Source organism: Salvelinus namaycush, chromosome 2 (assembly GCF_016432855.1).
Source record: "Salvelinus namaycush isolate Seneca chromosome 2, SaNama_1.0, whole genome shotgun sequence".
In the NCBI taxonomy this organism is placed as follows: Eukaryota; Metazoa; Chordata; class Actinopteri; order Salmoniformes; family Salmonidae; genus Salvelinus; species Salvelinus namaycush.
The window spans coordinates 53,076,122-53,098,567 of NC_052308.1; the positions used below are offsets into that span (position 1 = coordinate 53,076,122).

General features: G+C 39.6%; 1 protein-coding gene across 1 annotated transcript; it reads right to left on the bottom strand.

Moving 5' to 3' along the window:
- Positions 1-2,389: 2,389 nt before the first annotated feature.
- Positions 2,390-17,448, bottom strand: ccndbp1 (cyclin D-type binding-protein 1). Its single transcript, XM_039015094.1, has 11 exons — positions 17,289-17,448; positions 16,893-16,952; positions 16,664-16,743; positions 16,112-16,193; positions 14,807-14,903; positions 11,901-11,974; positions 9,441-9,517; positions 8,721-8,974; positions 5,416-5,476; positions 5,032-5,078; positions 2,390-3,085 (listed from the first exon to the last, which is right to left on the bottom strand). The coding sequence occupies exons 1-11, from the start codon at positions 17,374-17,376 to the stop codon at positions 2,977-2,979; spliced, it is 1,029 nt and encodes a 342-aa protein (XP_038871022.1). The 5' UTR covers positions 17,377-17,448; the 3' UTR covers positions 2,390-2,976.
- Positions 17,449-22,446: the final 4,998 nt, after the last annotated feature.

Sequence of the window (22,446 nt, forward strand, 5' to 3'; positions counted from 1 at the left end):
CTGAAATAATCAAGATTATGTTTTCTATTAGTGTACTTTAGGATCTCCACCTCTGAACCTCAAGATGGCGCTCAATACCTTTTTCTGCCTGGGGACATTTACACACGTTCATTCACATTACCTACTAACTTGTATTATTGTTCAAGTTACTGTACTGTTTCACTGCCATAGTGGTTGTCTGTGGTTAAAGGCATCCTATGATCAAATAATGTATTGAACCATGTAATAAAACCATAAGGAGAGTCGTATACCTAAAGCAATTAAATCTCAATGCTGCACTTAAACTCACATCTCTGGTTTAATATGAATGCTGATGTGGTGATATTTACTATGTAGCCTACTGGACACCTCATCAAACCACTACCTGGTCACTGTCTTCAGGCAGAACAATATAAGTCAGAAGCTATTAGAAAATAATATAAATAAAAATGCAATTAAAAAGGGAGTCTGTTGATTAATGCTCATAAACTGTACATTTAATGATCTAGGACCTAGGTCATGCTATGTCTTCAATATTGAGCGTAGCCAACTTGCCAAGGGAAAGACCATTCCTATCCTGTTCTGTATGAGGACCATTTCCTGCAAGGTAAGAAAGGGTGTGTACATTTCTAACTGTATGACGTTAGAGACATTCTTGTGATATGGGTAGGGCTCCTTTTAAAAGCTCTGGCATCCTTTCACTACAGTACTATGACAAGCAACTCGCTCCACTTGCAAACAAGTGGAGCGAGCAAACAGCTCTGGATAAGAGCGTCTGCTAAATGACTTAAATGTAAATGTAAATGTAAACATAACCACGTGACAGACGGCTTGAATGGATTTTGGTAAGTCAACTAGTACTGCTCTGTGCAAGATTTAAAAAAAAATCTAATTCAGATAATAAAAAATGTGGATATTGAAATGTCAACGTAGTCTATATCATGTTAAGTGACAGAGGGTCATATAGTACAGTGACTGGGTAATTGGGTGACTTGAAAAACTAATACTGAGTATGGTAAAGGTGTAGAATGTTAAATTGTCTTACACCAATAAGGATTTAAATATTTTGGATGTTCTGTTCATTTAATCATTTCTGACAGCTGTATAAAAAAAAAAAAAAAAAAATTGGCCTGTACAGTATATTGCAGAGAACTATATAATATTTACAGATATGGGCAGATCAGCAAATTATGTTATAGAAGGACATAACATGCGGATTTGTTCCTGTGTCTGTACATATTTTGTATACAGTTACACTGTAGTTCATTATACAATGTTATCAGTACAAGCTTCCTTTTTTGGATACTTCCTGCTGTTTAGGGCCTTTAATTTCCTCACTGCCATTAAAAAAAAACAGCTTTAACTTGAATTAAATGTCATAGGCTACTCTGCAAAAAAAGTGTAAAAATAGATTAGCTTTTTCATACTGTCCCAAAGTTCTCTTTCACCTATTTTTATGCATATTGTGCATGCATTATGCATGATGAAAGGCTGAAGTGTTTCTCATTCCAATGGTCTCAACCAGCCTGACTGACGACCTGTTTCTGCTTTGCTGCTGTCAGGCAAGACAATGACAAAAACAGAAACAGATTGATGTCCACATTGCACATTTTATGTGTTTGCAGACCACATTCATGTTAAACATTGCATTTGTTGGCTCAATCAGAAATTACCTTTAAATGGTGCATTGTCCAAATCAGCAATCCTGGCCTAAATTATATGATCAGGAGGACATGACTGATTATGACAAAAATGTGGTGCATTTCAGGAGGGCAAATAGTTAAGGTCACTAACGTTGTCCTGTGGACTCTACACTATGTTGGCCTGTGATACCATGACATAGAAATGCATTGTCTGTGTTGACAGATCTGACTATCCCCATCCCCTTCTGTGTACAGTGAGCACATGCTGGAGAACAGCAGCATCAAGGTTTTGGCTGTGGTAACAGACAAGGTCAATAGTGAGGAAGTGTACACCACAGAGAAAGACATTGCGCTAGAGGCCTTCACTCACCAATCTTTTGACAGACTTGACGATACCATTTATGTAGTCTGTCCATGAGAGATTATTGAGCTCTTGGCTAAACTAGAAAGGACATGCAGTTATAGCTTTGAGTTCTCTCATCTGTGATATTTTACACACAACCTTGTGTGTGTGTTTGTAGTTTAGAAGTCAAATGTTTTAGAGGTATAATTTGTTCATGTCTCCTCAGATTTCCTCTGCTAAAACCAGGGCATAGGTGCAGGTGCAGGTGCCCTTCACTCCAAAGAAGGTAGTGGCTGAATTCGACTGTGGCCAATTCACAGATATTAAGGCAAGCTGCAATGTGACCGGTGTCTACAGGCAGATCTTAAAGTCCTCGAAGAATAACGACAACCACTTCTGAAAAATAAATGTAATCCTGCTCATGTTTGAGTGCAAGGCGAGTTACTTTTATTTTGTATTTACAAAGTGCCGGTCATTATCATATTTTATAGCATGGTCTTCATTGTTGAACAATATTCAGCAAAAATTCTAATTTTCAAAAAGTGGGCAGCAGAAGTACACAGAAATCGCTTTCCCTCAATGTATAATACTGTAGTTTGACTGTGTACAAATTCTATGAAAACAGGTATATGCAAACGGCATCTTATTGTTATTGTTCTTTGCAAAGTCAAGCCTGTTGATTAAAGATCTCCAAACAGACTTATGCCACTGCAAAACATCCAGCTAGATGAGTGGTAAAGCCAAAATTAATCTATAAATATTTATACACACATGAATCAAGATTTTTATGTTTTGCAAATATGTCTGTCTTAATGATGTATAGAGTGTGTACACAAGGGGGAAGTAAACACACTTGTGTAACATTCAACAAAGTCCATTGAGCTCAGGGTCAGAGAGGATGCCCCAGTCCTCTTCACACATGCGCACACACCTTCCCTTTCTCCATAAACGTGTACACACACACACACACCTTTGTCTCCATTCACCTCACGCACACCCTCCACTCGTCATCTAGCTGGAGCCTTGAATCAGAGCTTTGATCTTCTGTAGGTTGTGATCCAGGGCCCCGTTCAGAAACTGCACCCAGTTCAGGTCTGCTTCTAAACACACGTGACTCGCTCTGAGGGAGGAGGACAAGAAGGCTGTGTCAAAGTAGAGTACACTAAAAAGCAATCATTTTCTTCCTTCCCTCATTCATCCACCTATCAAATCCTCTCAGACTGGTCCCCTTGACGGAAAACGAATAATATTGAGACACAAAGAGTTTAAGTGAGCGGTGATGTAAAGAGCAACTTAAGTCATTATTTCTCTCATGAAGGTGTAATGGCTGGCTTCCTCCCTACAACTATGATGCATCAGAAACTAGTGGCTCTCAGTAGACTGTAGCTCATCCGCTACCATTGTACAGTCGTGGCCAAAAGTTGAAAATTACACAAATATTAATTTTCACAAAGTCTGCTGCCTCAGTTTGTATGATGGGATTTTGCATATACTCCAGAATGTTATGAAGAGTGATCAGATGAATTGCAAATTAACTGAATCCCCAAAAAACATTTCAACTGCATTTCAGCCCTGCCACAAAAGGACCAGCTGACATCATGTCAGGGATTCTCGCGTTAACACAGGTGTGAGTTGACGAGGACAAGGCTGAAGATCACTCTGTCATGCTGAGTGAGTTTGAATAACACACTGGAAGTTTCAAAAGGAGGGTGGTGCTTGGAATCAATGTTCTTCCTCTGTCAACCATGGTTACCTACAAGGAAACATGTGCAGTCATCATTGCTTTGCACAAAAAGGGCTTCAGAGGCAAGGATATTGCTGCAAGTAAGATTGCACCTAAATCAACCATTTATCGGATCATCAAGAACTTCAAGGAGAGCGGTTCAATTGTTGTGAAGAAGGCTTCAGGGCGCCCAAGTCTAGCAAGCGCCAGGACCGTCTCCTAAAGTTGATTCAGCTGCGGGATCGTGGCACCACCAGTACAGAGCTTGCTCAGGAATGGCAGCAGGCAGGTGTGAGTGTATCTGTACGCACAGTGATGCGAAGACTTTTGGAGGATGGCCTGGTGTCAAGAAGGGCAGCAAAGAAGCCACTTCTCTCCAGGAAAAACATCAGGGACAGACTGATATTCTCCAAAAGGTACAGGGATTGGACAACTGAGGACTAGGGTAAAGTAATTTTCTCCGATGAATCACCTTTACGATTGTTTGGGGCATCCGGGAAAAAGAAGACAAGAGAGAAGACAAGGTGAGCGCTAACATCAGTCCTGTGTCATGCCAACAATAAAGCATCCTGAGACCATTCATGTGTGGGGTTGCGTCTCAGCCAAGGGAGTGGGCTCACTCACAATTTTGCCTAAGAACACAGCCATGAATAAAGAATGGTACCAACACATCCTCCGAGAGCAACTTCTCCCAACCATCCAGGAACAGTTTGGTAATGAACAATGCCTTTTCCAACATGATGGAGCACCTTGCCATAAGGCAAATGTGATAAGTGGCTCTGGGAACAAAACATTGATATTTTGGGTTTATGGCCAGGAAACTCCCCAGACCTTAATCCCATTGAGAACTTGTGGTCAATCCTCAAGAGGCGGGTGGACAAACAAAACCCCACAAATTCTGAAACTCCCAAGCATTGATTTTGCGAGAACAGGCTGCGGCCCAGAAGTTAATTGACAGCATGCCAGGGCGGATTGCAGAGGTCTTGAAAAAGAAGGGTCAACACTGCAACTATTGACTCTTTGCATCAACTTCATGTAATTGTCAATAAAAGCCTTTGACACTTATAAAATGCTTGTAATTATACTTCAGTATTCCCTAGTAACATCTGACAAAAATATCTAAAGACACTGAAGCAGCAAACTTTGTGGAAATTCATATTTGTGTCATTCTCAAAACTTTTGGCCACGACTGTACTGTCTGACATTAGAAGCCAGTTCTATCAGGTCTTTCCATAAGAAGAATTTATAGATAAGCCCTGCCAAGTGGATGTTTCAGTAGCCAACAGGTGAAAACACAACACTGTTTGCGTGGCTCACAGACAAACAGGCCCTTCTATACACACCTGATGATATCCAACACTTTCTTTAGCACCAAGGTCAGTTTACATGCCTGGAATGAAGACAAAGAGAGCGTTTGGAAGAAACATCATAAAAGTATATTTTAACAATTACAAGCCATCCCAAACATACTTCAGCAGAAAATAAATTAAGTGTATGTATACAACATGCCAAGTTGTCTGTCTCCTCCCCTATTGTGTTACAACTACTTCAACAAAGCCTTTCAATAAGGAAAACCTAATAGCATTAACAAAGTAAAACATTAAAATAATGTTATTATTCATTTGGAGCCACCACTTCCAATTAAACAGCACAACTTTCGTCATGACTGAGGTACAATCACTTAATTATATACACTGTCTATGACACAAATGATCCAAGCGCCTTACGTTTTGATCCACTCCTGAGTAATCCATGGGTGGGTAGAGACTGAGTACCAGGTCATCAACACTGGAAGCACAAAGAGAGAGTCAGAGGTCAACCCCATAAAACAAGCGTTGGTTCCTGAGTTAAGCGTATTGCAAAGATTACTAGATCTATCATATACTGTGACCTCGTCCAAGGTTCGTCCAAGGTAAGTGTCTGGTGTGGACACTATATACACTTTGTCTAATGATGCACAAGCATGAGAACAAACTATTCTCAGTCATTACATGAGCAGATCTGGCATTCAGTGTAGTTGTATCAACCTGCTTCCTAATTGTGCACCAATTAGCTATTAGCTACTGCATTTTTTCTTTAAAAACGACTTTTGCTGCTTCATGTACTTGATGGCAAGGGGCTTTGGAGGTACTAGGAACCAACCATTTATCAAACTTCTGCAGAGTAATGCCAAAACATTGTTTCTTTGAAAAGCAACATTCAAGGAAACAAGGTTTTGGCATGGTTGCAAAATTCCAGAAATTCACTCCAAATTCCCAGGTTTTCCAGAAATCCTGCTCATTGGATTCCAGATGACTTGCTCCTGATTCTGGGAATATTTCAACCGGCATTTCTGGAAAACAGTGGAATTTTGGGAAAGCTACCACCGCTCCTGCACTTTTCATTTCTCTTATATATAGATCTGTCAATAGCCCCCGGATCTAGTCTCTTGAGCGATGCATGTCATTTTTAGCTGACAGTACAGTCTGATTGTAGTGGGAAACTAGCTACACCGTTGCATTCAGAAGAAAACTACTCCTTTGATTTGGTAGACAGATTTTAGCTCACAAACAGCTTGTCCGTAGTTGTTTTCCTCAAGTATATGGAGTAGCCAGCCAAATAGAAAAAATAGCCAGCCAGGGAGTTCCGGGCATTGGATTCCATCCGAAATACACAGCAAAATTATTGAATAGTTGAATTACTTTACCTCCCAGATTGGTCAAATTTGTTGTGTTGAGTAGAAAGACATGACTTTACAATTATTGAACATTTATTAATTCAGTGTGTTGTTTTGGATATTGTCTAGGCCATTTTCGGTTTGCCAACCGTGCCAATTTTCCTCCAAATTCACTCGAAGCCGGTGTTATCACTTCACCAGTAGGTGTGTGTCACGGTTTTAATATGTCTGGGAGAAAATCATGCATTTACCTTATTTATTTTATATTAATAGACAATTATATACACTTAATAAATAGTATGACCTTTCTATTCTGTTTAGTTCTGTTTTTCTGTAAAGGGAATGGTTCCACTTTAGCTTCCTGCAGTTAGTCTGGGCTATAGTCAAGGAAATGGGTTTTTGCCAGGGATACAGTTGAAGTCGGAAGTTTACATACACCTTAGCCAAATACATTTAAACTCAGTTCCACAATTCCTGACATTTAATCCTAGTAAAAATTCCCTGTATTAGGTCAGTTAGGAACACCACCACAAAAAATGTGAAATGTCAGAATAATAGTACAGAATGATTTATTTCAGCTTTTTTGTTTCATCACATTCACAGTGAGTCAGAATTTTAAATACACTCAATTAGCATTGCCTTTAAATTGTTTAACTTGGGTCAAACGTTTTGGGAAGCCAAGCTTCCACAAGCTTCCCACAATAAGTTGGGTGAATTTTGGCCCATTCCTCCTGACAGAGCCGGTGTAACTGAGGCAGGTTTGTAGGCCTCCTTGCTCACACATGCTTATTCAGTTCTGCCCACACATTTTCTATGGGATTAAGGTCAGGTCAGGGCTTTGTGATGGCCACACCAATACTGTGACTGTTGTCCTTAAGCCATATTGCCACAACTTTGGAAGTATGCTTGGTGTCATTGTCCATTTGGAAGACCATTTGCGACCAAGCTTTAACTTCCTGACTGATGTCTTGAGATGTTGCTTCAATATATCCAAATAATTTTCCTTTCTCATGATGCCATCTATTTTGTGAAGTGCACCAGTCCCTCCTGCAGCAAAGCACCCCCACAACATAATGCTGCCACCCCCGTGCTTCACGGATGGGATGGTGTTCTTCAGCTTGCAAACCTCCCCCTTTTTCCTCCAAACATAAAGATGGTCATCATGGCCAAACAGTTCTATATTTGTTTCATCAGACCAGAGAACATTTCTCCAAAAAGTAAGATTTTTGTCCACATGTGCAGTTGCAAACCGTAGTCTGGCTTTTTTATGGTGGTTTTGGAGCAGTGGCTTCTTCCTTGCTGAGCGGCCTTTCAGGTTATGTCGATATTGGACTCATTTTACTGTAGATATAGATACTTTTGTACCGGTTTCCTCCAGCATCTTCACAAGGTCCTTTGCTGTTGTTCTGGGATTTATTTGTACTTTTCGCATCAAAGTACGTTCATCTCTAGGAGACAGAACTCGTCTCCTTCCTGAGCGGTATGACAGCTGCGTGTACCCATGGAGTTTATACTTGCGTACTATTGTTTGTACAGATAAACAAACATGGTACCTTCAGGCATTTGGAAATTGCTCCCAAGGATGAACCAGACTTGTGGAGGTCTACACTTTTTTCCCCCTGAAGTCTTCGCTGATTTATTTTGGTTTTTCCATGATGTCAAGCAAATAGGCACTGAGTTTGAAGGTAGGCCTTGAAATACATCCACAGGTACACCTCCAATTGACTCAAATGATGTCAATTAGCCTATCAGAAGCTTCTAAAGCCATGACATAATTTTCTGGAATTTTCAGAGCTGTTTAAAGGCACAGTCAACTTAATGTATGTAAACTTCTGACCCACCAGAATTGTGATACAGTGAATTATAAGTGAAATAATCTGTCTGTAAACAATTGTTGGAAAAATTACTTGTGTCATGCACAAAGTAGATGTCCTAACCGACTTGCCAAAACTATAGTTTGTTAACAAGAAATTTGTGGAGTGGTTGAAAAATGATTTTTAATGACTCCAATCTAAGTGTATGTAAACTTCCGACTTCAACTGTAGCTTGAGTTGACAATGACTGATAAAAACCTACAAACGGCATTCCAGACAAGATGTGGTGTGTGACCTGAGATAGAGATAGCCTGGAAGAGTTTAGAAGAACGCCTCATTGTCTCATCATCCTGGCATCTGGGAAACTAAGCCAGGGTTGGGGGTAAAACAACATCCCGTGTAGATAATCAGGAGATGAACCAACCACCATCAATGTCATCTGCCAAAGACCAAAATCAACCTTCTAACCTAGCTCTACACCCTAATAAGCACTTATGTAGACTAAACTCCCTTAACTTATCCATCCCTTTAAATGCATTTGGAATCGACCATCCTCTTTTACCTGGGGCTGATCTCCTTGGCGATATCAGCCAGGTCATCCAGCTGCGCCACAGTCTCTGGCATGCTTACGTTGCCATTGGCCTTGACGGCAGACACCAGCTTCTTCAGGCAGGCAGCAGATGCTTTCATCAGGCCCTGGCAGGGCGCCATGAGCTGGCGGTCCTCCTCGGACCAGTATGTGTCCTGGTTGCCCCGCGAGTCCTGGTCCTCGTCATCCAGCACGTCACTGAATGGGTCCTGGCTCTCAGCCTGCGCCTAGTGGGAGGGAGAGCGGATTTGAGGATATAAACTTGGGCTGTGTCACAATTATTGTGCCTTCCTCCCAAAGTGTGCACTTGTTCACTTCCTTTCACTGATTTAAAAGGAAATGACTGATACAAGACATATGGTGGAAACTCCCTTCAGCATCCACAAAGCCAATGCTTTATGGTGAACGAGTGTACACTTCAGGAGAATAAAAAACATATATATATTATTGGGACACACCCAAGCGAACACGAGGACAAGTGTAGGATACAAAAGGGACATATGGAGACAGACGAGATGGCAACATAAGGTGACATTACATTTTCAGCTCAATGAAAATGCTAATGTATTCATGGAAAACGTGTACAGCCATTTTTATTAAGTTAGCTACAACAATTATAAAAGGGTTATTTTCCTGAAGAAAATGTGGTGAGAAGTGAAATGAAGCCATCATTGGTGAAAGCGTAAAGGGCACCTGTTCCATCTCCTCTATGGCATCCTTTACCACCCCGATATAGGAGGCCAAGACCCCCAGCACTGCTGCCCGGTTATCTGCATGGACAAACACGACAGGCACAGACATGCTCTTATGGCCCTATGGTTTTCGGAACAATCAGATTGTTTAATACAGCCCTTTTTACACCAGCAGTTGCATGCCTAACCATGTATATTTATGGCTCTGGGCCAGACATTATATACACACTACAGATTTTTTTTTACAGGAATATACTGTACTAACATGGGAATGTACACAGTTGGGGATTGCTTTGGCATAGTTTTTCCTTGTACATAAAACACTTGATTACTTGGGTGCCAATCAAAATGTATCATCCTTTTCTTACACAGCTTATCTTTGTCAGAAAAATATGTTCTAGACTAGAGCCAAGTATTATGAAATGTCTGGTTTTCACCAGACATAATAGGACCCATCTCCCCAAAAAAGTTGACTCAAGTTTGCCAAAAAGCACCTGGATGATCTTGGAAGAATGTTCCATGGACAGAGGAGTCAAATATATAACTCTTTGGATGAAATGGGGCCCATTATGCCTGCAGAAAACCAATTACTACATTCCACAGTAAGAACCTTATACCAACGGTCAAGCACGGTGGTGGTAGTGTGATGCTTTGAGGATGCTTTGCTGCCTCAGGACCTGGGCGACTTGCCTTGATAGAAGGAACCATGAATTTTGCTCTGAATCAGATAATTCTAAGGGAGAATGTCAGGCCATGGGAGCTGAAGCACAGCAAGACAATGATCCAAAACACACAATCAAGTCCACATGAAAACAGCTAAAAAGCAACAAATTTGACGTTTTGAAATGGCCCAGTCAAAGTCCAGACCTAATCCCAATTGAGATGTGCAGGACTTGAAACGAGAAGTTCATGCTTGAAAACCCACAAATGTCGCCGTGTTAAAGCAGTTCTGCATGGAAGAATGGGCCAAAATTCCTCCACAGCGACGTGAGACTGATCCACAACTACAGAAAGCATTTGGTTGGAGTCATTGCAGCTAAAGGTGGCACAAGCAGTTAAGAGTAAGGGGGGGCAATTACTTTTTCACACTGGGGCATTGGGTGTTAGATAACTTTGTTTATGAAATAAGTATGTAATTGTTATGTTATTTGTTCACTCAGGTTCCCTTTATCTAATATTAGGTTTTGGTTGAAGATCTGATAACATTCAGTATCAAAAAGAGAGAAAATTAGAAAGGGGGCAAATACTTTTTCACAGCATTGTATACTTCAATGCCTCATGAGCTTTGATCAACCCAAAATATCAGCTTGTTTGATGACTCCAATGTTTGTAAACAACGTAAATGTAAACAAACTGTTTAGCCTCAATACAGTCAAAACTATAATTTTGATATCATGGATGATCAGTCCTTCCTTCCTTCCATAGCTGTCTATGAATTTGAGAAGTGTTACATTTCTCCAGGCCCATCCATTTTTAACTAAAAATGAAGCAGGGTGGCCACTTTGTTATTGCTACAATTAAGGATTCTTGCTTTAAAAATAGCCCTGTACTACAAATGTAAGTTGAGGAGTTAGCGAGACAACTTTAGTCAACTTTGAGTTCTATTTAGGATAACCGGTACCATGAAATTGGCTCACCTTTTATACAGGTAAATTTCTATGGCAACGAATCATTCAGATCTAACCTGCTCCGGGGTAGGCTAACTACATTTAACCGGAATGAAGAATCAGAGGCGCAAGTTGAGGACCAACGTAATCAGATTCCCTCCCTCTTACAAAGATTGCGTCATCATCCACTTGATTTGCGGAAGACTGATTAAATATTTATTAAATCAAATATGTTTGTGTGTGTTAAAAATAGTAATGTTAAAATACCTATCACATTACACATTTAGTAATGAAAAATGCATTGGAAACTTCACACACAGTAAAACTTTAGTGGGGAAGAAAGCTGCTCGTGCATTGATAACCACACCAAAGTAATAAAATAAAGACGGCACTTCTAAAAGTCAATTTCACACGATAGCCTGCTGAATTTGCTAAACTTTTTAATTGATGTTCCAACATCGTCTTACTGAAGAGTTCGGCGTTCGACTAGCCAGGTGTGACATGCACACGCAGTTACAAGCCTGCTAGAGTTAGCGGCAGGCAGACGAGCAATATCCACTGTCGTAGTACGCATGAAGCCTGAGCTGGAATGGAAGGTAACTGAAACTGGCTAGCTTTAGGAAACCCTGAGTAGATCTAGCTTGCTTCGTAGTATACTTTTCTGGACATGGAGGCTCAGGGCTGCATTCAGCAGGGCAAACCGTTGTGGAACATTCAGATAGAAATACACACATCTTGTTAACACAATCTATCTGACATGTACAGTAAGCAATCATGCCAGCTCTATTCATGGCATTTTTATCTGCAACGTTCAGTACATGCTGAACTAGATGAATTCTGGTAAGTTTACTCACCTCTTGGTAAATGTGCAAACTGGTCACACGCTGACCATACCCCACCTGTAGACTGGAGCTGTTCCTGTGATAAACTAAATAAAAAAGCTTTAGTAAGAATTGTAGGTCCTTCAATAAAACGGTATTATTCTACTATGTCTGACAGACAACAACTAGGATTCCATCCAATTGGCGACAGATTTTCATGCAAAAATCTGCATTAAAACAATACGTACATTTTCCCACCAGAGATGTTTCTATGAAATTGACTTGTACGGATAAAAGGCTGTGTGATGACGTACTGCACATTAAAAATAACTTTGCGGTTAAATTCCCATGTACCGAATAAAAAAAATACAAGTTAAGATGGGTTTCAATCGCATTTTCAACTCTACGAATGATTTTGTCACCAAAACTGTTGAGTTATATAGCAAATGTGCCCACTCCCATCTTTGCACATGCGCTTTGGCCAACAGCCCGCAGATACAGTGGAGGTAGGCTAGCCTAAATGATGATGCTATTAAGAGCGGGAGTATTTTTATTTGTCAAATGGCAGCCAAGCATCAATCGTCATGTCACCAGAACAGAACCCTCAATATTTATTGGAAAAGAGCATCAAGCTCATCACCATGCACTTTCACCACCCTGTGAAGTTCAGAACTTATTTTATCTGTTGCCTAATAAACCACATGCTTCCCAAGTAGTAGTGCGAGGACCACATATCATATCATTGTGTGATTGGAGCATAAAAAGCTGTTTCCAATCGCCATTTCACACATAATTAATTTTACTGACACAAAAAAATTCCACCATGTTGAACAAACAAATTGTGTTTCGGCATTTATGAAATTGTACTGACATTTCCTTTTTCCATCAGCCCAGCGTTGACTTTCCCATCTGTCAGGTAATTAATCTGCATTGAACTGTTTGGATCGAAACCTGCTTACTGCTATAGTTGACATGCTAAAAAGGCAAAGTTCACCCAAGTTGATCACCAAACACATCTATAGAAAAGCCAAGCGTATTTTTTTTTCTTGTGTTGCACTGTTGGTGGTAGCCACACCTGATTCAGAAGTCCTGCGCACCGGGTAGGCAAAGTGCTCCCATTTTGGACGATTTCGTTTTTCCGAAAAGACAAACTTCGCCGACCCAGCATACTGGGAGATCTGTGGCTAAGTGTACATAGTGCGCTGGCCAATCGGATAGCTCAAATCACTGTGCCTACAAGCTTCCACGACCTGGCCACAGCAAAGTTTGGTACCAGCCTAAGAGAATATCAAACTTTTAAAACCATGACCAGAGACTGTCAAAGAATACAGCAAAGAGTTTCTGTTTTTATGAGTTCATGTTTAAGTTTTTAATCAACACTATTACAAAACACACTTCTCCCAACTCCCACTTCAGCTGCTATGAATGAGTAGCCAAGTATATCGATATCCCTGCGTTTTTATTCATTATTAGCAGCTCGTCGTGTCCATTTTAGTATTGAGGAATATTTAACTTTCTCTGGTCATAGTAACATGAATTTGTGCATGAGGCAGATGCAGAGCGACTCAAGGTTTTCCATCAGGTGGAAGACTGTGTCCCCTCTCTGGTCAGTCTCACCGGATGAAAGGAAGGAGAGAGCAGGGACCATGAGCAGCCTCTGCTGCTCTATCCCTCCCTCCGCAGATACTAATGCCTTGTTCAAAACAAATGGGAACTCAGAAATCTCCAACTTCAGTGCATCCAACACAACTGGGAACTCAAAAACGGTCATCCAACTAGGCATTCCAAGTCAGAAACTCTGGGCTCTTTCTAGAGCAGTTGTCTTCAAAGTATGACCATCAGTCCAGTAAAATAAAAAGCTAATTATTTCAATTTATGTTCAGCTGTACCTCGCAATTGCTACACCAACTGATCTATTTTGCATCAAAGCTCAAGTTCTGAAATAATATGGTCTGAGAAGAACAAATATTGGCATATAGCCAAAATGCTGTAATAATATATTAGGCCTACTGCACAAACCTCATTCCTACAGAACTGTTTTTATTAGGGTAATGTTTTTTTTACATTACAAAAAATGTCTGATTATAAGATCTCGGCTTGCTTTTTGACTGTGAAAGTTATCTTGACTTATTTCTAAGTGACCCCAAACTTTTGAACGGTAGTGTACGTTGTCGGCAAATCTTGAATAATGACTACTGCCCGTCAAAAAAACATAATATTTTGTCGTTGCGACCTTGGAGCATGGCCTGTCTCCCAGGCCTTCGATTCCCACAACGCATTGCGGCCTGATCCCTCCACCTCTATCGAGCTAAATGAGGGCATGAAAACTGTCACTGGGTGCATATTACCTACAGCGATATACATGCCTTAGTAACAAAATTATTGTTTGTGCTTCTGCAACTAAGCTTGAAGCAGCCTCCTCCATTATCGCTCTTTAACTTTAAAACTGGTTGACTGCCTGTCGGTCCACCGGCTTTACCCAAATGCTGTCAAAGCGAGCAAAGTTGGCTGCAAAGACCACAAGATTTGAAGGCAATTGCCAAAGCAGAAACATTTCGCTTGACAGAGCTTCAAATAAGATTTCTTAAATAGGTGAAAGTTGTCAATTACATTTCCAGAGAGTAATAACAGTGGGTTGATTGAATACATGTGAGAAAAACAATTGGGAACCTTTTCCTTTAAGACTCTGCATCAATTCTACTAAGAACACCCTGAAAAATGTTTATTTTATCGTTTATGTTTTGTATCGATGAGAGAATATCTCCATAAAATTACTCTGTTCAATTCCAAACTCCTGCACTCCAAATGTAGGCAATAACAAATCCTACACAGTAAATAGCCATGTAAAAAAAATGTTAGTTGAAATTCTAACTAATAACTAGCCTTAACATTGTAATGCATATCGATGTAGATTGTTTCAAAGCTGTGGGCAGTGCTACCTCTGTAGTGGGGAACTGACGATGACGTCCACCAGTTGCACAATGCCATCTAGCACCTCAGCTGTGGCATCTCTCACCAGTCTCCTCAATGTGATACCTACAGGAGTAGGAGAGAATTGAAAGACAACTAGCTTCCGTAGAGTACAACTAAAAGGGGAGGGGGGGGCATTTGGGGTTAAAGCAACAACAAAACATGACTGAAAGTTAAGTCGATCTCAGATTGATTTTCTGAGGCCAGGTTAACCACCACTTTCATGTAAAAAAAAGTCATGACCATCATGCTTGTAAAGAAAGAGGGTCATTTTGTACATGTATTAAACTGCGAGTTTGACCAATTCCAGTCCCCTTGCATAGGGGTTCTGGGATCCTCTCCGGGATCATGTTTATGTAAAAGGACTGAGAATACTGGCACCATTTAAAATAGAATTTGCACCTCAGAAATGAGCCCAATAACATATTGGTAAAAATGATAATATAATTTTAACATATTGGACCATGTGTCTATTATCATATACATCATTAGCAATAAGCACTATAAGTTATAGCCCAACTGATGCAGCATAGTGGCTATAAATACATAGGCTGAAGAATGAGGTTTGTCCTTCTGCATTTACCCATTGGACACAACATCCTGATTATTATTATTTAAAATTATTATTCACTCTAAGAAAAAACATGGATTTCTATAATAAAGCATTTCATTGCCCTTGTAAGACACCATTGTCCCTTTATTAAGAGTGAGCCTTGAGAGGAATATTTATCTCGCATAGAACACACAAGCCGACTAGGTAAAAAGGTGGGGTTGTCTGATTTTGTTTTAATAACATGGCAAAAATAGTACCACTGGAAAGTTACACCCTGAGTGATAAAGTATAGGCTTTGAACCACTGTTTGAGTTGATGGCTGCGGCAGTGCATATTATAGACTATTTAATTCCCTTCATCTGAGTGTCAGCAACAATCATGCATGCCAGTTCAGTGCACACAGCATAACATAGAAAATAAAATATTGTAGAATACATTTGGGAATTTATTTCATAGGACAGACATGATTCTGTAATCTTCAGTCCCCCCCACAACCCACCCGGAGAATTGTATTGTGGATCTACACTGACCTCAAAGAGAACTCTAACCACCGCATATTATGTTGACTTCAAGCAATCCGAGTATTTCCCTATTGATCAGGGTAATAATTCCAACTAGGCATGCATATATATATATATATATATATATATATATATATATATATATATCCCGCTAATATCAGTCCTACATGCAGACACTTTCTGCATTTACTGTAGCTTACCATGGCTTTTGGGCAACCAGTAATACACAGTGGATAGTGCCAAAATGCTCTTCTGGATGGATTCAGCAAACTTCTCACCATCCTGATGAGGAAGAAGTGGAAACATTTACTAATGACAAAATGTTTACTAGCATTATGGTTATAACTCAATTAAAATTGAACTTCAATCCCATGTTTTAGAGACGCCGGGGAATGCAGCAGCAAAGTGTAAGAAGGGTTGAAGGGGATTGGTTATGGTTTCAGACTGTCAGTTTTGGGATTTGTTTGACGTGTTTTAATCTACAGTTTGAGGCATGGAGAATCACGATTGGGAGACTGCCTGTCGTGGTCTTCCATGCCTGACTGCAGTGCCTGTCAGCATTCACCCTATCGCTGGTGGCAGCTTCGCAGTAGTCAATATTTTGGGCCAATAATTATGGATGCGCCAAGCATATGGATTTATATAATCTACCACAGTGTCTATGAGGGATGACGACAACTATTGTACCCTTGAGTAACAGTCACTGCGGAGAACCATATTATTTAGCTAAACATTTGTAAACTCAGTTTTACCTCTTGTGTTGGCACGGGAGGCTTAGAGAAGGCAAGGCTGAGTTTAGTGGCTTCCTGTGAGGCTGCTTTCACTGCTTGCGCTGGGGATTGGAGGGTTAGCGTTATTCACTGCTTTTTAACATTTTTAATCACCGAAGCCTTAGAAAGAAAACCAAAGGAAATATTAAAGGAACTGTCAGCGCAATGGAGTCACACATCTTACTGTGTGTTAAAGAAAGCAAAACTCAACTCAGCGTATCCCAGAAGTTTGACAGGTTGAACACCCCATTGGACTCGTTGGACTCCCCATCTGAAGACAAACAAACAAACGTTACAACAATTTCTGAATATGCTAATTAGCTAGCTACTTAGATAATTCATTATAACTTTAGCAACCATGAGCTAGTTAGGAAGACTTGAGAAGCTAAAACAACACCCTATCCTTAATTAGCTCCCTCAGAAGGCACGCCATGTTTGCTATCTGCATCAAAACAGTGTTGTTAACGTTAGCTAACTAGCCTCCTAGCTAACGTTACCACCATGTTTCTAGCTAACAACAGCTATCACATGGCTCTAGATTGAAGCAAGCTATCTAAATGGTAAACATATCAATACAAAAAGCTGGTAACACCATTCAAATAGCTACCCTTTACTCGGTCTCGAATACACTGGACCGAGTTCAGAAGGTTCCGTAAAGGTACCGACACGTCCGCACAAGAATTATCAGCACTCATGGCACCATATATACTCGCGTTGAACGCACAACTTCATGCTATTCTGGAACAACTATTACTTAGAACATTTTTGTAATGGCAGTCGGAAGAAAATAAGTGACACACCATCATAGCTCTGTTTCTGACCCCACCTTGGGGCAGTCTCGTGTTACTGCAATCAGATTAGTTTATTTCACTAACAGTAGGCATACAATTAATTCAGATATGCCTAATTTCTCTGAAGTTCTGTCAATTAAAAAAACAAATGGTGGTGCTCCAATAAACATTTTGATGAACCAGATAACAATAAACGTCATTCAAATGAACAGTTGTTTATAACTAACCCAAGATAGACCACGGCCTTGTCGTTTCAAATCGGAGCAAATTAATCATAGTGGGCAGAGCCAATAGCCCTTATGCACATGCCAATAGTCCTTATGCACATTCCACATACTTGCTATAGCGAGATCCTATTACCGCGTTCTAGCACATATTTGCATATTTCGGTTAGTACCCAATTGTCATACTTGAGTAAAAGTAAAGATACCTTAATAGAACATAACTCAAGTAAAAGTCACCCAGTAAAATACTACTTTAGTAAAAGTCTAAAAGTATTTGGTGTTAAATATACGTAAGTATCAAAAGTAAACATAATTGCTAAAATATACTTAAAAGAAAAATCCACCCAAAACAACTCATTCCTGTCCACATATTAGTGTTATATAACATTTTTGTGAACAAATGTTTAATTTTGTCGTTAGAAAAAGGTTGGTAGCAACACGTGGAAATCTGTTGCAGCTCAAATCGACTACAAAGTCCACAATGCAATGCTCTCTGTGGTATGGCTGGCTAGCTAGCAAACGTAGCTACACACAACAATACCAAAGTCAATAACAGCATCTGAAGTAGCTAGTTAGCTGTAAAATCACCTAAACAAACTGCGCTATCAATTTAGGAGTCTACAATATCCCAATGTTCGACCTGCAGTACAGATCAATGTGCCTCATAGAGTGGAGTCTGGCATTCGTACCGCACCATGCAATGCATTCTGGACTGAAGAGGCAGACAAATAGCAGAAATGTGTTTGACCGTCTGTTATTAAAAAACATTCTCGAGGTAGGAATCAATGGCTCCTTCGAGAGAAGACAACCTACCAGCCAGTATAGATAATGTATGATATAAGTTTTCACGATCTAAACGTCGTATTTCTATATTTTATTACATTATTTATTAACAACAAATCAATACAAAATGTACATGGGGAACAAAAGTATATCTAAAGAATATACAAAGGACAGTTGGGTTAGGGGGTACAATATCACATTACATAAGGACGTTAAGGGACATACACACATTTATCATTCTAACAGTATTTAATTGTCTTAAAATATAGTTCAATTTATTTTTGTACGGTAATACAATGTGGTGTTTTGTTTGTAAATGTACATTTGTGAATATGAAATTTGGCCAAAAGAATAATGAAATTAATTACATAACATTTTTCTACTTATTTCTTTCAAAAGTAAATAATCCAAGCAGCACATCTCTCCATAATAGTGTAAAATCTTCATAAATGTGTTCAATTATAAATCTACTTACACGAATACAATGCCAAAAAAGATGCAACCGTGTTTCTGGGTGGTCATTTTTTTTTTTTTTTTTTACTTCTTCATATAGTGGTTGGCAGGATAATATTTATGAATAATTTTAAAATAAACTTCCTTAATTTTGTTAATAAGTCGTTATTACATTTTTTTACCTTTCGGTTACTGGCCCAACGCTCTAACCACTAGGCTACCTGCCGCCCCAAAGTTAACATCCAAACGCTTTTCCAACAGACATCAATAAAACCATTCCAATAAGGCATGACATAATGTATAGATCCTGTTGAAACAAGGCTCGTATAGCTCTATTGTTGTTGAATGGACTAAAAGAAAAACAAATATTTCCTACTGATGAGTCAACGGGGTTAATTGTAGGTATGTTCTGAGGGTCAGGTCTTGATACACATGGCATCAAAAACAATTGCAAAATCTTTAGGTGTTACAGGGATCTTGTAAAGTGATAAGAATTCCTTATAATTAAGTGAAAGACCCTCTGCATTTAAAAGTTGGCTCACCAATAGGATATTATTTGGGAACCAATATTCTAAAAACAAAGTATTTTTATACAATATGTTCCGATTATTCCATATATGTATTTGTGTGGAGAACAATTATGCTTATAAATTAAGGACCATGACAAGAAAACCTGCCAATGAAAAGCAGAGAGTTTCACTGGAACTTTGTCTGTCACACCCTGATCTGTTTCACCTGTCCTTGTGCTTGTCTCCACCCCCCTCCAGGTGTCATCCATCTTCCCCACTTATCCCCTGGGTATTTATACCTGTGTTTTCTGTCTGTCTGTGCTAGTTTGTCTTGTTTGCCAAGTCAACCAGCAGTTTTCTCTCAGCTCCTGGTTTCCCCCAGTCTCTCTTTTTCTCATCCTCCTGGTTTTGTCCCCTTTTTTAAGGTGTGGGTCAGCTTTAATATTGCGGAAAGACTGTTGCTTCCATCAATGTAAATGTCTGCATTTCTAATCCCCCATATATTTTTGGGGTGTGTGTATTCATGTATTACACATACTTTTTTGTAGAGTATACCTTTATTATTCCCTGCAAACCCTACCACCCCTCCCCCAATTGTAGTAAACTAATAAACAATAACACTTAGAAGCCTATCTTCAGTTTATATACATTTTACAGACACAATATATTTTACAATAGTCATATTTATTTTTAGTCCTTCCTCTATTTCTGATGTCCAACCAGTTTTTGTAACCGGTATTTCACAATTTCTGAACCTATATACATTTTACAGACCCTGTATCTTTTACAATGGTTGTTGTTTGTCCCACCCTTCAGCTCCATTCAACCCCTCCCATCTATCTCTTAACACCATCCATTTTGGCGGGCTCAGAGTCAGGACAGGCAAGGGTCAAAACCAGGAGGAAAAGAAAAAGATACTGGGAAAAACAGGAGCTGAGAGAAAACCGCTGGTTGACTTGGCAAACAAGACAGAAAACAGGTATAAATACATTTCTGTCGCCATTACCAAAATTACATTATGGCAAGCAATTATTATATTAGCAAACAATTATTGTGAATCATCCTATATTGTCCCTAACATCTTTTACTCCCTTATTTTTCAACTGTGCTGTGATGCTTCACAAAAGTACTGCACCTTTCTATTCTCATAGCTTCTGCAGATTGTAAATTATGATATCATTTACAAAAAGTATACCTTTTAAAAAGAAAATATTGAAAAATACGTTTTTTTATCAATTAGTATTTTTGAGTTTAACCACAATATTTGTTGTACTATTTGTTCTGTCTTTTCAGGTGGATTAAACTGAAATTGCAACCAACTTTCTATGGCTTGTTTAAAAAATAACGATATTTTGGAGATTTTGTTTTCAAACAACCGAAAGTGAGCAGTTGTAATCTGAATAAAGGGGAAAAACCCCATTCTCGAACATGGGGTGAGACATTCCTACCAATTTACTAGAGAACCATTTCAGATTTAGGTATAACTTTTGTATGACTGATGCCTTTAGTGAGAGGTCTAATGCTTTAATATTGAATCATTTCTGTCGCCATTACCAAAATTACATTATGGCAAGCAATTATTATATTAGCAAACAATTATTGTGAATCATCCTATATTGTCCCTAACATCTTTTACTCCCTTAAAACAGTTGTGGGATACACACTCAACCCCTTTCCCCCACAACAACCATAGACTCAGATTCTCAACTGCTGCACCGTCCCAGGGCCCAACTCAAGAAAGGTCTTGATTTACGAATACATATACAGTTGCAGCTGTATGAGAAGGCCTGTAAAAACTGTGCAAAAAAAATGGGCAGAAATTGAGAGATTTGATTAACCGTTGTCACGTCCTAGATGATGGAGGTCAGATATACCCCCTTCCCCAGAAACACCCACAACATGATCCCCCATATTGGCCATATTCCCAAGCATCTCCATGCAGTCAGACCTTTGGTTTTGTCCCACCAGGGCCACAATAATATGCCCTCCCTCTCTGAATGTCTGAGTGTGACGCCCTCCCTATCTGCATTTAAAAGTTGGCTCACCAATAGGATATTATTTCGGAACCAATATTCTTAAAAACAAAGTGTTTTCATACAATGTCCCGATTATTCCATATATAATATGTCTGGAGAAAAATTATGCTTATAAATTAAGGACCATGACAAGAAAACTTGCCAATGAAAAGCAGAGTTTCACTGGAACTTTGTCTGTCACACCCTGATCTGTTTCACCTGTCCTTGTGCTTGTCTCCACCCCCCTCCAGGTGTCACCCATCTTCCCCACTTATCCCCTGGGTATTTATACCTGTTTTCTGTCTTGTTTGCCAAGTCAACCAGCAGTTTTCTCTCAGCTCCTGTTTTTCCCAGTGTCTTTTTCTTTTCCTCCTGGTTTTGACCCTTGCCTGTCCTGACTCTGAGCCCGCCTACCTGACCACTCTGCCTGCCCCTGACCTCGAGCCTGCCTGCCGCCCTGTACCGTTTTGGACTGCCCTGGCTATGAACGCTTGCCTGTCCCCGACCTGCCTTTTGTTTATCCCTTGGATTTTAATAAATACCAGAACTCAAACCATCTGCCTCCTGTGTCTGCATCTGGGTCTCGCCTTGTGTTGTAATATTGTCAATATTATAATTGCAAACCAACATGAGGTTAAGGCCACCAAAAGTAAAGACATGATGAGGAATAAAGTTCCACATAGAAGTGGGTCTTCTTAGGAATTGGTTTATCCAATTAATCTTAAAAGTATTATTTAAGGTAGTAAACTCCAGAAAATTCAGTCCACCATACTCATAAGTGTTCATTTCAACAGTTTTCCTAATGTAATGGGTACGGCTTCTCCACAGAATGTTGAAAGCATCTGTTCTCTCTTTGCTTATTTTATCATCAAGATATAAAGAAATAGCGGCATATGTTAGTCTAGAGATACCTTCAGCCTTGGTTATTAGGACTCTTCCCTTTTAAAGATTAACTTAACTTCCAGTGTTGTGAGAGCAGCTTTCTCAATG